Genomic DNA, 16,263 nt, shown 5'->3' on the forward strand with positions numbered 1-16,263 from the left:
ATGGGAGGGGTGGAGGGAATCTCCAGCGCCTATAAAACTGTACTACATAATACAATGTAAGCAACAATAAAAAAAAAAAAGAAAAAAAAACATATTGTTTACTCAATACTATGTCAATTAATTCCATAATGTTGTATATTGATGCTGAGGTTTTATTGGGGCTTTTAACTGACCGGAACTTTACTCTGTTAGCTCTACCTTCAGACCAGAGAAGGTCTCCCCAAGAGGCCACTGAACTTATCTGGACAATAAGACGCTGGACTTTATACTAGGTATATGCTTGCAATGAAGGAATCTCAACTGAACTTGAACTGAGGTTATGCAGCAAGGTGGAGGAATCCACTATGGGGGGAGGGATGTGGGAGAGGTGGGGGGAATCCCCAGTGCCTATAAAACTGTATCACATAATACAATGTTAATAACAATAAAAAAAAACATCTAACACGCTGGAAGAGAAGTTACTCAACGTGCTATGGGACATCTGAAAAACCACACAGCAAGTGTCATACCTCCCAACCTCTTTGCTCTGTGGTTAGACACTTGGGTTAGTCAGGGGCAGGACCACAAACTGCACAGGTTGAGTGCCCAGAGTGGCTATAAGACACACGGGGTCCTCTGCATTCCATCCAGCATCGGGGCAAGTCAGTCCTGTGCTGACCACCATGGATAAAGGAAGCCAGGGCAGGTGATAGTGGGTCATGTCTACAGAGGCCTTTCCTGCTGAGTCAGGGAGGGTACTCAGCATCTCCCAAGCTGGAGCCAGCGTAGCTGGTTTGAGGGACCTCCTGGGGAGGGTGAGCAGACGTGGTGAGGAGCGGCTTCTTCCTGGGGCAAAGGGGTAGGCACAGTGGACTAGGACTTGAACCAGTTTCTCTGGAGCCGGACTCCAGGGCGGTCGAGGGATGCACATAATGCAGAAGTAGAAACGATGTCTGTGAGGGTCACTAGGGGATGCTTGCTTGATTAGGAGCAAGGTAGGCCTGGAGGTGACTGTCCTCTGGTGGTGAATTAGAAACTACGGCAGCCCAGAATCTTGCAATGCTCCACCCGTTGAGGATAGGGCCTTGTAGCTCCTGAGATTGTTAAAGAGCACCCCCAAAACTGGTGAGATCACTGCAGAACCCTAAGCTGAATTCCCTTGTCTGACAGAGCAAGCTAATTCTGGTGGAGGAACGCAGGTATTCGGCTGCAAGTCACAGAGCTTAGAAGCAACCATGGATTCCAATCCCCTGGGGACTAACAACAGTGAACCTTGCAATTTAAAGTGGAGGTGAGCAGCGCATGGCCAGCTTGTGTGTGGGCATCTGGCTGACCCACAGTGTGCATGGCCTCCCTTGGACTGGCCAGCCTTCCTTCAATGCGTCAAAAGGCATTTGCCAGTATCTTCTAAAATGGCCAAGGAGGAGTAGGTCAGTCAGGGTCTCAGGTGGAGTGTGATACCTTGTCTGATCAGGGCCAAGGGTCCAGATGTCTGGCCTGCAGGCTGTTTAACGTCCATGGAATCATTTGGTATGGTCTTGTCAAGGCAACACATCTGTGGCAAGCTAATTTTTTGGGTAGAAAATATTGTATGTCCTGGGAACAGTGTTACGTATATCCAAATGACCCACCTATACTAAACTCTCAACAGAGGCCAGTATAGACAGTAACTTTAGGGAGAATGGAGTTTTGGTGATTTGAGGTCTGGATTCTTCATCACTCCTATAACACGTGTCACTCTTGACAGAGCAGCTGCAGCTTGAGGGAGCACCCGGGGCCTGACAAAGTCTAATCAAAGGCCCCAGGGGAGATGCTACCTCAGGCTGAGCCAGAGGTGTGTTCACCTCCTGGGACCCAGCCCTGCTCACTTTCCCATGTTCCCAGAGTCCAGTAGTCTCCACTGCTGCCCAGCTCCAGGACCCCGTAGGGCCCAAAGCAAACACCAAGCCCTTCGTCCAAGAGTATGGCAGAGTGGTGGGGCAGGAGTGAGTATACAGAGCATATGTGAGGTATTTATGAGCAAGTATTATTAAGTTATTAAGTATTATTAAGCTATTTTAAGAGAGAGAATTAGTTTGACATCGTTGAGGCCAGTTTGAATAAGATGATATAGTTACAGTAAAGTGCTATTTGACTGCAAATTCTTGGAAAGTTAACTTGTAACCTCCCTTGGGTAGGACTGACAAGGGGGAAAGAGCCAAGCTGTTTTGACCAAAACTGTATTTTGACAACAGTGTAAAAGGAGGGGGTACAAGCACCGACCAGCAGGCTTGCTCCATGTGGGTCAGAGGAAGCACTGGTCTCCCCTGGTCTCTCTTGTGGTCTAAAGGGCAGCCAAGCAGGAAGTCTAGCACCAGAGCCAGACTGTGTGAAGCGAGCAGTGTCCTGCCTGGCCAGCCCGCCTTGCCTGGCTTTGAAAGTGCACTGCAGCATGTCCGAAGCTCCAGAACCAGGACTGTGTCCATCATGCAAGCTGGCTTGGTGGGGCTGCACATGCCCTTAGCAAGACTCTGTGACCAGGAGCCCCTCTCTGTAACTCTCCCTCTTCTGTGAATAACCACTTGACAGTATTGCCTTAGATCATGGAACGCAGTGTGTGGTATCTTGCTATAAATAAAAGGCCTGATACAGCATGGGAAGGAACGCCCCCTTGTGGAGATTCCTGCCTGTGTACCTTTGCAGGCCTTGCAGGTCTGGGTTCCACTGACTGCCAGGAAGAGGCATCCTCGCACAGTGGGGACACACGGACTGAGGCTGGCGGCTTGTCCCCATGCCTACTCCCTGTGGGGTTCTCCCAAAGCCCTGGCCCACCTTGCCCCATTCCTGCTGCTCAGCCTCATCTCTCCACCGGGTCCTGTCTCCCACATGCCTTGCCCTATTGAGAGAACTTTCTGAAGCATTCACGGGTTGGGGGGGCCCTGCTGGCAACCTGCCACTTGGCCATCCTGTGACCTCCTAGACGTGGCCTCCTTCTCAGACATTCTGCTGGCAGGAAGTGGGGCATTCACTTTCCTCTTGGGGCTAACGCAGGTGTCTCCCCAGAAAACAAACTGTCCCCTAAAAGGCCTGCAAAGCATTCCAGGGCAGCAGCTAGAAAGGCCTGTCAGAGAAGCAGTTGTTCAGAACATTCATCCCACACTGCTACAGGGCAAGGGGAACAGAAGAGCTGTGAGGGTTCCTGCAGTTCCAGCCCTTGGCTCTGCACCCCCTGCGAGCTGACTCAGCACCCTCACTTTCCTATGAAAGTGGATGTGGGAGTGCATGAAAGCCAGGCAACACATAGAGATGCCATAAGAGTGCCCGGGGACCCCTACCCCTGTGTGTGTGCATATCTGAGCAGGGCACCACCCCATGCCCCACAGAGGGTCCTCTGGACCGTGGCTGCAGCCCGTCCCTCCTCTTTAAAGGACCTTAGGCTGCTCTCCCACTCTCTTTAAATCCTGCTTGCCTGTTTTACCCATGGCGAGGGCCTGCGGTGAAACCAGGAGCCGCTCCCCCATCCTTAGCAGTGGCCATTTCCTCAGCCTCTGGGTGCCAGGACCCTCCCTCTTGCTCTGTGTAGGTCCCTTCTTGAAGTTGTCCTGCCGAGTGAGCAGTGCTCCCCCATGCACTTACACCCACCTCTGAAGGCCTCGCCAAGGTGCTGAAGATGAGAAGAGAGAAGCCCATGTGAGGACAGCAAGTCCAGCCAGAATGACCGCTCTGTGCCACTTCTGTCTGGCTGCAGCCTGGGCAGTCACTTTCACTCGTCCTTCAGAACTGTGCTGGAGAATCTGCCTAGGCTCCCACGGGGCCCTGGGGAGGTGGGGACAGCCTGGTATGCACCCCAGGAGCCCCTCCAACCCAGATCCCGCCCACCACGGGCCCCTGGCCTGAGAGGCCAGGCCACTGCAGCCCCCCACATTGGATTTAGGCTGCCCACAGGGAGGTTGGGCAGAGGCTGGTGCTGGGCCGACTGCAGCCCCTCCCAGGGATAGGCACGAGCCCCAAGGTGGCAGGAAGCTCCCTGCTGCAGGACCGGCTGGCCAGGCCTGGTCTGGGAGCCCGGTCCAGCTTGCAGGACACCCCAGCCCTGTGCTGGCTGTCAGTTCCGCATCCACGTCCTGCGGGTGTTTTATTATGTGATTGCATGGGCAGGGAGGGGATGGGGCCTCAGCTGTGCCCACCCGTAGGCTGAAGCACAGGACTTTGTGGGCCTGTGAGGCTCGGCCTCCACCGGGAACCACTGCACTGCATGTTTCCCTTGTGATGGTGGCTCACTGCGGGCAATGAGGTTGGCGTGCACAGTGATGGCACATTCAGACTAACTATGCTCAGCTTTATTTGCACTGAGACATTGCTAAGACAGCGAGCTTTTCAAGTGGCAGGTGCAGCCTGCCTGGTTTTAGATGCAATTGAAGCCGTTCTAACACTGCAGAGTAATGCTGGGTCGTTCCCATTTCCTGGGCCAGAATTCTCAGGGTCTCAGGGTCGACACACGCTTCGTGACTGAGAATGGGCTTTCCCCAGCAGCCTTGGACCAGGCAGCTGACGCACTAACAGAGCTGTGTGCAACAGCTCTTGGAAGAGGTTTCCAGTCTGTCATTCACCAAGCAGATCAGGCTCCCTAGTGAGCTTCAGTGGGGCTGGGCAGCCCAGCCCCTACTCGGCCTGCAAGTCCTTGCTTCTCTTCTTCCCTAAGCCTCCCTCACCTCTGCTCCAGGAAGAGCCTGGCTGCCTTCTCTCTCACTCTTGTTCAAAGAACTCATGGCAAGCTGTGGTGACCATAGCAACAAAGGCCATAAATTCCTGGAAATCACATTGGCCGTCTCCATCGCTGTCCAGCGTTTCCATGACTTTATCAACAACCTCCTGCTCTTTGATTTCCTACGAGAGAGAAGAGAAATTGTTCAACCTGATTAGATGGAATGGAGTGTCATGAAAAACCCAATGAAATGCAGCTCTGATACATTGTTTCAAATGTAACCAGAATGCCCACTTGAGCAAGGATCTCAGAGCATGCCCCAGATCCGGGACCTGGGGCGGGTGGGAGACTGGTTGGGGCTTCTCCCTCCATATCCCCCTTTACCTCAGATACGTGAAGGAAACAATAGGGAAATAACAGTCTTACCCACTTCCCTATAGCCCTTTAACCTTTTTACCCTAATTAACTATGTAAAGATTGTCAAAAATATAATAAAAATGAAAACAAACAAACAAACAAATGTAACCAGAATGCAAAATCCAAAAGACCAGCCCTTGGGACTTGTGCCTCCTCTTCCATCCAACCCTAACCTTAACTGGAACTTTATGGCTGCTGGGAACCGGGTAACTTGAGAAGATTGAAGGAACAATTGAAATGTCCTCAGACACAAAACAAGAAGCCTGAAACCAGGAAAGAGGAATGCAGCCCAGATTAGATGAGCAAACCCCAATGATGGAGGACTGCTCTCTAACCGCCTTGGGTTACTAAGCAATCAGTGTGTGGCTTCTTTCTCTCCATGGTAGATGGTAAACATCTAGTTACAGCATTTCCTCTCAAATCAAAGTTTCTTCTTGCGTTCATGTAGCCCATGATAAGTCATGCATTTCTTCCCTCATTCCATTCTTCTCTCACTGTGGTTTTTAAATCTTTAGTTTTTTTTGTTTTGTTTTAGAGAAAGACCAGCATGAGAGGGAGCATTTTTCCTGGTGTGTCTGATGCCCAAGGCGGTGACAAGAGGCCCATGGAGCAAGCCTGCACACCCAAGGGATTCAGAGGTTCCAGCAGGTTCCAGAAAGAACCAGAATCAGTGTCAGGCCAGCCAAGATGAGATGTGCACGGTCATCCTGGGAACTGACGACAAGCCAGCCGTTGGTCCTGAGCCGCCGACTCACCTCCAGGAAGTGGGCAAGCTCATTGTTGATGAGCTCCTTCAGCTCCGACTTCTTCAGCTTGTGCTTGTCTCCCTCCCGACCTGAGTACTGATGGAAAACGTCAATGAGGGCCACCATGGCCTTCTCCAGCTCAGACATCTTGGGAGCCTGCAAGGAACAGACACCGTGTCACACAGACATCCAATGTGCCATCTACACGGGGAGGGCAGACTGGCCTGGCATGTCCCTCGTGGCCCCGGAGCAGGTGCATGGCACCTGGAGGTGCATCCTGGGACGTGTGCACAGTTATCCCTTTCTTCTTTGCTTGTTAGATCAGGACGCCTCCACTCCCTCCCTTCCATGTCCCTTCTATGTCCCTGTGGCCCACAGGGGTGCCTTCTGTTCCATGTTTCCCAGAGGGAGAGCTGGGCACAAATCCAGGGCGGTTCCTCCTTCCCTCCCATAGGCTGCCCTCACCCCTGCAGACTGAAGGGGAAGTGCTGGGTACAGGACAGCAAAGTATCAACTGCCGGCGGGAAGAATTACTCAGCAAGCAGTTTGGGGATGAGCAACAAAGCAGGGACTGCGCAGTTAGATGGCTCGTGTACCAGTGACACTCAGTGTCTGAGAACAAGCAGAGGAAGTCCTGGCAAAGGCCTTCCCAACGTGCCACGTAGCGACTCGTCTTCCTTTGCGTTAACGTGTACATTAAATCACTTCTCATGAAAATGTCAGCGATTGTCTCTATGTCTGAGGAACCTGACAAAACAGCTATAAAATTCATCTGTGAATAAGTACAGTAGAATTGCCACAGTTTTGGGGGCAGGGAAGACTTAAGGGGCAGACTTTTGGGGTAGTGAAAAGGCTCCTGGCTCCTGGTTTCAGTCTGGTCTAGCCTTGGCATTTATACCCACTTAGGGAATGAACCAGCTAGTGAAAAAACTCTCCATCTCTCTCAATAACTCCGCCTTTCAAATACATAGAAAAGTTAAAAATTACATATTGTTAAAAAACATTCTGATGTTGCATGTCACATCATAAAAATAATTTGAAATAAAATGTTCAGAATTTTGATTCTGATATCCCAAGAGAAGTAAGATTGCAGAATTTTTTAGATGTTTATTTTTATTTGAAAGGCAGAGCCACAGAGAGAAGGAGAGAAAAGGAGAAAGATCTCTACTGATTTTTCCCAAGTGGCTGCAATGGCCAGAGCTGAGCCAATCAGGAGCCAGGAGTTTTTTTTTTTTAAAGATTTATTTTTATTATTTTTTTATTGGAAAGGCGGATATACAGAGAGGAGATACAGAGAGAAAGATCTTCTGTCCCCAAGTGAGCGCAACGGCCGATGCTATGTCGATCCGATGCCAGGAGCCTCTTCCGGGTCTCCCACACGGGTGCAGGGTCCCAAAGCTTTGGGCCGTCCTTGACTGCCTTCCCAGGCCACAGGCAGGGAGCCGGAAGGGAAGCGGGGCTGCCGGGACTAGAACCGGCGCCCATATGGGATCCTGGGCGTGCAAGGCGAGGACTTAACCACTTGTGCCACCACACCGGGCCCAGGAGCCAGGAGTTTTATCCAGGTATTCCACATGGGTGCAGGGGCCGAGGACCTGTGCCATCCTCAACTACTGTCCCAGATCATAAGCAGGGAGCTGGATTTGAAGTGGAGCGGCCAGGACGCAAGTGTACCCATATGGAATGTTGTCACCACAGCTGGAGGTTTAGCCTACTATGCCACAGTTCTGACCTCAGATTACAGATTTTTATCTTAGCCTAATCTTTGTTGAAGTCATCCTTCTAATAATCAGTGTGATTTGCTATGCAAACACTCTGATAAATCACAAATAGGACCATTTAGATGTATTAAAATCTTAACATTTCGGGCCAGGCTCAGTTAAGCCTATTGGCTTAAGCACTCATCTTGCATGTGCATGCTAATGCTGCCTTTTCTTTCTTTTTTTTTTTTAAGATTTATTTTTATTATTTATTTATTGGAAAGGCGGATATACAGAGAGGAGAGACAGAGAGGAAGATCTTCCATCCGATGATTCACTCCCTAAGTGAGCCGCAACGGCTGATGCTATGCCGATCCGAAGCCAGGAGCCTCTTCCGGGTCTCCCACGCGGGTGCAGGGTCCCAAAGCTTTGGGCGGTCCTTGACTGCTTTCCCAGGCCACAGGCAGGGAGCTGGATGGGAAGCGGGGCTGCCGGGATTAGAACCGGCGCCCATATGGGACCCCGGGCGTGCAAGGCGAGGACCTTAACCACTTGCGCCACCGTGCCGGGCCCAGATGCTGCCTTTTCAAGGTCTGGAAAACTTGGGGGAGGGTGGTTATATTATTTCTGTTTAAATTTATATGATTTTTTTTTTAAAAAGGGAGGCATAAAATAAATATTCCATATTATGAAACTACATAAAATGTAATTTCCTTGGAGTAGGTATTTGATTCCATAAAACATAATTTTCTTGGAGCAGGTGTTGGATCCTGGAGTTAAGATGCTTGGTACAGTTACATCCCCTGTTGAGTGCCTGGGTCTGGACCAGCTCCACTTCCAGCCCCAGTTCAGTCCTGGCACCCTGCTGGCAGGCACCTCCGGAGGGCCCAGCAGGGCCAAGGCCTGGCTCCCTGCTGGTGGGTTCCCCAGGAGGGCCCAGCCCTGGCTCCCTATTGGCAAATATGCCACAGGAAAACTCAGCCCCGGCTCCCTGCTGGTGGGCACCCCAGAAGGCAACAATGAGGAGTCACATACTTGCTTGTCACCTACCACAGGGGAGAGTCAGATTGAATTCTGTGATTCTGTATTTGGAAAGTGAACCAGTAGTTGCAAGATCTGTCTGTCCCTCTCTAACTAAAATAGATGAATAAAGCACCGTTCTCCCCAAACCACACTACAAACGGATCTGAAGGTTTTGCTGTTAAACCCTTTTGGCTCAGAAGCAGTTGATGGCTGACAGCTTACTGCTTCAGAGAAATGAAGACACATCTGTTCCTTCTCTGAATGCTGCGAATGATCTGCATTCAACTTTGTGTCAGGACACAGTGCTTTTGGACCCTAACTCCTTAGAAAGACACATTATGCCTGTGAGGGGCCCCCGATGAGAGGTCTCTCCCCCAGGGAGCTTCAAGAGCAGGCAAGTTAAATCCCACCACAGGTCCCGCTTTGTCAGCCCCAGCCGTTTTGTGATTTCTGAGTGTTGTCCAGGGAACTCAGCACTTCAACCCCAGGGACACCGGAGAACCAAGAAGCAGCTTCCAAGCCAGGGCTTCAGAAGAAGCAGCAAGGAGGGAGGCAAGCATGGAGGAGCTGTGACAGGCCAAGCTGGCTCTAGGGGCTCCATCACTCCCAGCCCCCGGAGACAAAGCCCTGCATCTCCACAGTTAGAGAAGCAGCAGTGTGTGGTAGCTCTGGGAGGAAGCCTCTAGGCTGGGGCTTCTTGGATCTCCAGCGCACCATGTTCCTGGTGATGTGGCCAGGGTCCCCGGGGCAGGTGCAGGATAACACATGTGAGGCCACTCCTTGGGCAGTGGCGCTCAGTTCCCAGTCCTCCCACCGTGCCCCACCCCAGTCAAGTATCCTCACCTCTTCCTGGTCACCTCCTGCTGCTGATATCCAACCCCGGGCTGCAGCCTCCTCCGAGTGTAGCTGAGGGACACAAGCCTCTTATGCTTTCCCCTAGGGAGGATGGGGCGGGCGGTGGGTGCGGTCCTACTGCAGCGAGGCAGCCAATGGCAGTCGAGGGCGGAGGCGCAGGGCAGCCAGGCCTCACACAGTGCCGCATTGACCCGCTGCTTCCCTACCCCCACTATGCTTGCTGGGGAGCCAGGAGCACGTGGGGACTAAGAAGAGAAACGGCTGGGAGGCAGGAAGTGGGGAGTCAGCTCTTTGTGCCTAAAACATTTTTACTTACTGCATGAATATTGATGTTTCTCTAAAGGCGAGGTTGGGGTCAGGAAGAGGAGAGAGACCTGGATTGATGGACTCAAAGAAAGCACATGTACAGCCAAGAAGGAGAGGCCTACTAGTGCAGGAGACCAAGTGGCCATGGGCTGGTGTCCAGTGGGGAGACCAAGTGGCTGCAGGCTACTTTTCAATGGTGAAGCCTGTCCTGCTTGCCAGCTGCCAGTTCTCCTGGCTGGCTCTAGACAAGTGCCCTGGAGACATCTGGAGCTGCAGGGACTGGCACCAGTTATACCCCAGGCTCTCCCTTCCCTGAACTGGCAGGCCACCGCCTGTCATAGTTGCATGGAACTTTGGACATGTCCTCCCCTCAGGCTGTCTTCAGAGGGGTGTAGGCACGTGTGTCTCAAGGTGGCGCTGGGCCTGGACTTCCTGGCGCCATCTTCCCTCAAGGGAACTAGTCTGTGGGTCCCTAGGGCATAGGACCCAACAACGGTGGTGAGGTTTCCTGAGGAAGCCCGGCCAAGAATCAAGGCCTGCTGGCTCCCTTTCAGTTCAGCCTTGGGACCCTGCACCTGCCTGGGAGACCTGGAAGAAGCTCCTGGCTTCAGATTGGCTCAGTTCCAGCCACTGTGACCATGGAGACACGGACTTACCAACATGGCCATACACCTGGTGTACCAGCTGGGGAGTCCTCACTCCCTAGCACTGTGTTCAGTGGGTGCCAGGGTCTGACCGGCTTCAACATGGACCCAGCCTAGCCCTCTCACTGCCTTCCTCCCCAGCAGCTCTCTGGCTGACCCACAGGAGCCGCTCTCCTACACTGTGGAGCAAAGAAGGAGTGGCTGTGGCAGGAGGCCGGTTTTTGTTCTCTTCACTCTCAATAACTATTCATCTATTTGAAAGTCAGAGAGAGATATACACAGAGCAAGCTTGTCCATCTGCTGGTTCACCCCCCAAATGCCTGCAGCAGCCAGGGCTGGACTGGGCCAAAGCCAGGGGCAGGGGCTACATCCATACTTCCTCCATGGGTGACAGAGACATGACACTTGAGTGAGCACTGCTACCTCCCGAGGGCTGTATTGAAAGCAGAGCTGGGGGGGCCCAGCTGCTCCACTGCCCTTCCAGCTCCCTGCTCATGGCCTGGTAGGGAAGTCAAGGATGGTCCAAGGCCTTGGAACCCTGCATGGGCATGGGAGACCCAGAGGAGGCTTCTGACTTTAGATTGCCTCAGCTTCAACTGTTGTGGCCACTTGGGAGGTGGACCAGCTGATGGAGGATCTTTCTCTGTCTTTCCTTCTCTCTGTGGATCCAATGAAACTGTGTAAATGTTAAAAAAAAAAAAGAAAAAGAAAAAGAAAGAAAAGAAGGAAGGAACAAAGAGAGGAAGGAAGAAAGACAGAAAAAAGCAGAGCTTGGTAGGTTGTGGGGCAGGAGGTAGTGAGAGAGGAGTTAGAGTGGGTAGTAGGCAGTTAGGGTATTATGGGTCCCCCGAGTAAAAGAGAATTTCCCCACCATGTCTTGGATTCACCAGAGCACATCTCTTCCAAGGGACAGGGGTGCTATTAGCATATCAATTCCCCACCTGAAGTATCGGCCATCTCCTCTGGCCACTGTGGGAAGGCCTCAGGCTGATCTCTTTATCATTGAAAGGAGAGCAGGAAGAAGTAATACACATCTGCCTAAGGCCTGGAATGTCCTATGTCTGGTATCTCTGTGACCTTTTGTCCCCAGGCCAGGAACCATGGAAACCAGTAATTTTCTTTGTTTATGGAGAAACATCTTTGAGGGAAACCTTTAAAAGGTGCATTCCCCACCATTAATACGGATTCTTGTCTTCCTGCCTCTATGGCAGAGCACTGGGGTCCTTTTCCTCCTGCCACTGTGGCAGGGGGTGAGGGTCTTTTCTATCTCAAAACCCCCTCCCGTCACTAGGATGGGAGTTTCTCTTCTCAGCTTTTCTAATAAATCTTGCGTTAAAACTAAACTGTGTCCGCATGAAAATTCTTCTTTCCTGTGAGACAAGAATTTGAGGTTGCTGCCATACTCGGAGTCAAAAATCCTGCAAGAGTAGTACATAGGTATAGTGGGTGAAGTTGCTGCCTGCTTCCCTGGCATCCCATTTAGGTTCCAGTTTGAGTCCCAGCTGTTCCACTTGTCATCCAGCTCTCTGATAATGTACCTGGGAAAACAGGGGAGGATAACCTAAGTCCCTGGACTCCTGAATGCAAGTAGGAGACCCGGAAGCAGCTCCTGGCTTCAGCCTGGCCCAGCCTCAGCCACTGTGGGCCAGCAGATGGAAGATCTCTGACTCTCCTTCTCCCTGTGTAACTCTGCCTTTCTGCCGGGGACCAGAGAACTGCCGAACAGCAGGAGTGACTCCATTTTGTTATTTCCTCACTTTGTAATGGTCTTGGAATGTAAGATTCAGTTATCCTTCACCTAGTCTCCTCATAAAATTTCACCTGTAATTATTCACCCAAGATAATGGTTGTCATGGTGACCTCTGCCCTATCTGGCCCACATCCTGCTGTAAAACTCCCCCCCCCCCCCAGCCTTTACCTGCTGCTTAAATACTGCCTGAGAAAATACAGTTTTTGGAGCTTGCTCAGACCTCCTGTCTTGCTTCCATTCTTCGTGTCTCCTGTCCCCCCCAGTTGTCAGTTCTGTCCCCAGGTCTCTGTTGAAGACCCAGCGGGCTGGGGCACTTGGCGCCCAACGTGGGGCCTGGGGTATGGGCCCCCCGACGATCGTCCACCTTCCCATGGCCGTGGACACTTGGACCGCTGCAAGAGTGAATCATGAGTGAAGGTTTGGATAGAGCCAATGCAAAAGCGTCTCGTGAGTGAAGACTCGCATTGTGATTGCCACAGGAGCACCCAACCTGAAGGCTGATCCGGAGGTAAATTGGCGTGACGAAATGGGGCAGGAATTAAATAAGCATGATTTATTTTTATAGAGCCTCAAGGAGGCCATCAAGGCACGAAGATTTAGGGTTAAGAGAAAAGAAACTTGGGGCATGAAGACTGGACCTTCTGATCCCCTCACTGCGCCGCTTTGAAAGAGAAGCGATGAATGGCTGGTAAACAGCTTCAGCGCAGCATCTTCCAAGAGAAGCACATTGTCACAGAAGTGGTGGCTCTAGGTGAGCCTCAAAGAAAAGAAGGTGACCTTAGGTACAGTATTCCTGAACGTGGGGATCCCCCGGCCACAGCGTAGCTACGGTCGAATCCCCTGAGAGGTTGTAAGGGAAGGGAGGTGTTAGGTGTCCAACTGGCTTCTTTACTATCCTCTCATCTTCTGCCTTGAGAGACGGCCATGGATGCATGGCTCTGGGGTGAACCTGTCTGAGGACTGACGGTTTCTGGCCGAGGCAACACTTTGGTGTCACCCGAAACTCTGCAGGGGATCCCCTGGGCCCAACAGCCTGACTGGGTATCTGAATGCCACTCTCCTCTCTGCTGTCTTTCTTAAGCCATGGGCAATAATGGTGGGGAAATTGATGAATCCGTGCTTAAGGCGCGAACATACATTCTGAAGTTCTGAGGGTTAGAAATCTCAGATGCTCAGGCAGTCAAGGTCTGAGGGATTGTGGTCAGATTGCCACCGTGGTTAACATTGGTTAATTTATTTGCCCGTAATACTTTGAAACTGGAGAGCAAAACTGGCCTTGAACCACCTTAGCCACCCCAACAAGAGCTTCTGAGAAGCTCAGAGGGTGGAAAACCACCCCAGTTCTAGGGAAGTCGAGAGCACAGACCCAGGTGCAAGCCTTCTAGTGGGGTTCCTCCAGCCAGTCCAGGATTTTCCCATTGTTAACCATGAAGAGAACCACCCAGCGACGTGATATCCCTGGAATGCAAGAGATTTAAGAAAGCTGTGGCAGAAATGAGCCTAACTCGCCCTGGGCTGAGACTAGTCTTTAGGGTCTTGCCCACAAACCCTGTATCCCGGCAGTTTGGCTAACATTTTGGGAGCCTGTACAACTCAGGAAGTGCAAGTAGTCTGGAAAGAGGTAAAAGAGCTTTTAGAGAGAGCTAACATGAATGTCTCCTCAGAGAAGGTGCAAATGATCCCCCTCTTTTTAAGATTTTAGGGACAGTATTATGTTTTGAAAAGGCCTCCCCCTTGAAAACCTAGCTAAGCGTTAAGGAATAATATTCACTAGTAGAATTTCAAAAGCTTCTTGGAGAGGTCAGTTGGCTATGCCATTGGCAACCCATGTATACAGGTGTTGCCAGCCGCATCTGTATGTACTGGCCACATGCCGTACCCAAAATGGCGCCGGCCAGAGAAGCCATACCTTGGTGTCTGGTGGAGAGTCACGTAGCTTTCGCGGTACTGCACAGGTGCCTAGCGCATGCGCAGTGAGCTGCGGTGTGGCCGGCGCATGAACACTGGGACTGACGAATCCAGTCGCCCAGGACCCTGCATGATCATGATGCCGACCTATCATTGGCGGAGGCGGGGCCAGTCAGCACATAAGAGCAGACAGCCTGCCAGGGTTGGGGCCCTTTCCTCTTCCTCATCTTGGTGTGCACAATAAAGATTACCGCAGAAGGCTTCACTCGCGTCTGCCTCTTATTGCGGGACGATAGGAGTCGTGGGCGCGACAACTGGTGCCGAAAACCCAGGACCTGGAGGGGGCCTCTCGTTTTGGATGGGACGAAGTCAGAACTGCGGCCAAAAAACAGGTAAGGAGCTCTGAGAGGGAGAACTTTCGGGTAACTGGGAGCATAAATCGGAGGTATATGAGCCACTGCTTCTGGTTATAGACATGGGCGCACAGGTCTCTCTGGTGAAATTTTTGCAGACGGTTTATGCCCTCTGTAAGGGAGCGGTCAGAGAGAGTGACAAAGCCCTTCAGTCTGCCCAGGATAGTCTCTCAGAAACAGAGCGGGAGAGGAGAACCGGTATGAAGCAAAAAAGAAAGGTGAAACTGAAAGCGGGATCTTCCTCATCAAGTTTGGAGACGTCTGACGCTGAGGAAGGGTACAAGTGGGATAGGCGCTTTGAACGCAAACAACCCGCAGGAAACAGACGAGGATCAGAAAAGGAGAAGGCCCATGGCCTCAGGGCTCAGGAGCCATTTCACTAATGGCTCCTCCTGCTGTGATGCCATCTGCCCCGCCCATGAGTTATGGTGCCGGCTCCTCCTTCATCAATCCAGCCACATGCCGGGAACTTCAAAATATGTTCCCCATCTTAGAAGAAGAAAGGGAAAGAGTTTACAGACAGGTAGATGCATCATTAGTGCGAGAATTGGCCATGTCTGTAAAGCAATATGGTCTTCATGCCAATTATACTTTGTCCCTGTTAGAACGTATGGGGGAATGAATATGACCCCCTCTGATTGGCAATTTGTGGTGAAGGCTGTTCTCCCTAATATGGGATCATATCTAAATTGGAAGGGCCTATGGCAGGAGCTTTTGGCTGAGACCGCCCGCGCAAATCAACGGCGCGGCGGCAAAGCTTTGACGTGGACTTATAATATGCTTTCTGGACAAGGCCAATACTCTGATGATCCAAATAGCTATCCATGGCCAGTGTATACCCAAATCTCTACTGCAGCTATAAAGGCATGGAAGGCCCTTTCACTTAAAGGGCAAGAGAAATTGGGCATCACACAGGTTAAACAGGAGCCGGATGAGCCCTTTGCTGATTTTGTGACACGTGTAATTCAGAAACTGGGCGTCAAATTAGTGACTGGCATCCCTTATAATCCACAAGGTCAGGGAATAATCGAACGTGCTCATCGCTCTGTTAAGGAATTTTTGCAAAAACAAAAAACCACCTGGGAATCGCTTGGCCTCGCCAGTCAGAGCCCTTGGGCCACTCTAGCCCTGGCTCTCTTCACCATCAATTTTTTACAGCTGGATGAGCAAGGCCTCAGTGCTGCAGATCGTCATTCCCTCAACACGGCGCAAGAGTAATCTTGGGTCAAGTGGAAGGATGTTCTGGAGTCCAAATGGAAGGGCCCAGACCCAGTTATTAGGCAGGCTCGAGGAGCCATTTGTGTGTTTCCACAGGACGCCCCAGTTCCGGTTTGGGTTCCAGCTCGATTGACGCATTCCTGTCCATCACCGCCTTCTGACATTTCCACAACCGCTGGAGTGCTTGCGCGAGGATCTGACTTGGGGAAGATTCATGCAACCCCGCAATCAGAAACTCCTCCTACAATCCCACAGGACAATGGTGTCCCGCCCAGTGCAAACACGGCTGATGGTTCAACTAATGGTCTGTATGGCGCTGGTGAGGACCGTGATTGCTGATCCACGATGAGGGGTTCTGAGTGTTTTTCCACGACCCTTATCGTCCGCCCACTCAGCCCGAGTGTTTCCTTGATTTTTTCTTCTTTGGATTTGCCTTTTCTCCCTTATGATGATATTAAGGAGAATGTGAGTAATTTTTTATTCCCCCTACAGGACACGCTTTGTTTTCAAGCGTTTCCTGAGAATTTTAGTGTCAAGGTTTATGTGTTACTTCTATTCCTTTTCAAAATATTTCAACGGCTGCTAATCTTTCTTGCCAGCTTTCTTCTTATCTTTTAGGA

The 16,263-nt window shown here is 51.4% G+C and overlaps 1 protein-coding gene across 1 annotated transcript; it reads right to left on the reverse strand.

Moving 5' to 3' along the window:
- Window positions 1–4,273: 4,273 nt before the first annotated feature.
- S100B (S100 calcium binding protein B) lies at window positions 4,274–9,485 on the reverse strand. Its single transcript, XM_040986599.1, has 3 exons — window positions 9,393–9,485; window positions 5,836–5,982; window positions 4,274–4,845 (listed from the first exon to the last, which is right to left on the reverse strand). The coding sequence occupies exons 2-3, from the start codon at window positions 5,971–5,973 to the stop codon at window positions 4,705–4,707; spliced, it is 279 nt and encodes a 92-aa protein (XP_040842533.1). The 5' UTR covers window positions 5,974–5,982; window positions 9,393–9,485; the 3' UTR covers window positions 4,274–4,704.
- Between the last annotated feature and the right edge of the window lie 6,778 nt (window positions 9,486–16,263).

Source organism: Ochotona curzoniae, unplaced genomic scaffold, assembly GCF_017591425.1.
Source record: "Ochotona curzoniae isolate NIBS_2020 unplaced genomic scaffold, NIBS_Ocur_1.0 contig_4516, whole genome shotgun sequence".
Classification (NCBI taxonomy): Eukaryota; Metazoa; Chordata; class Mammalia; order Lagomorpha; family Ochotonidae; genus Ochotona; species Ochotona curzoniae.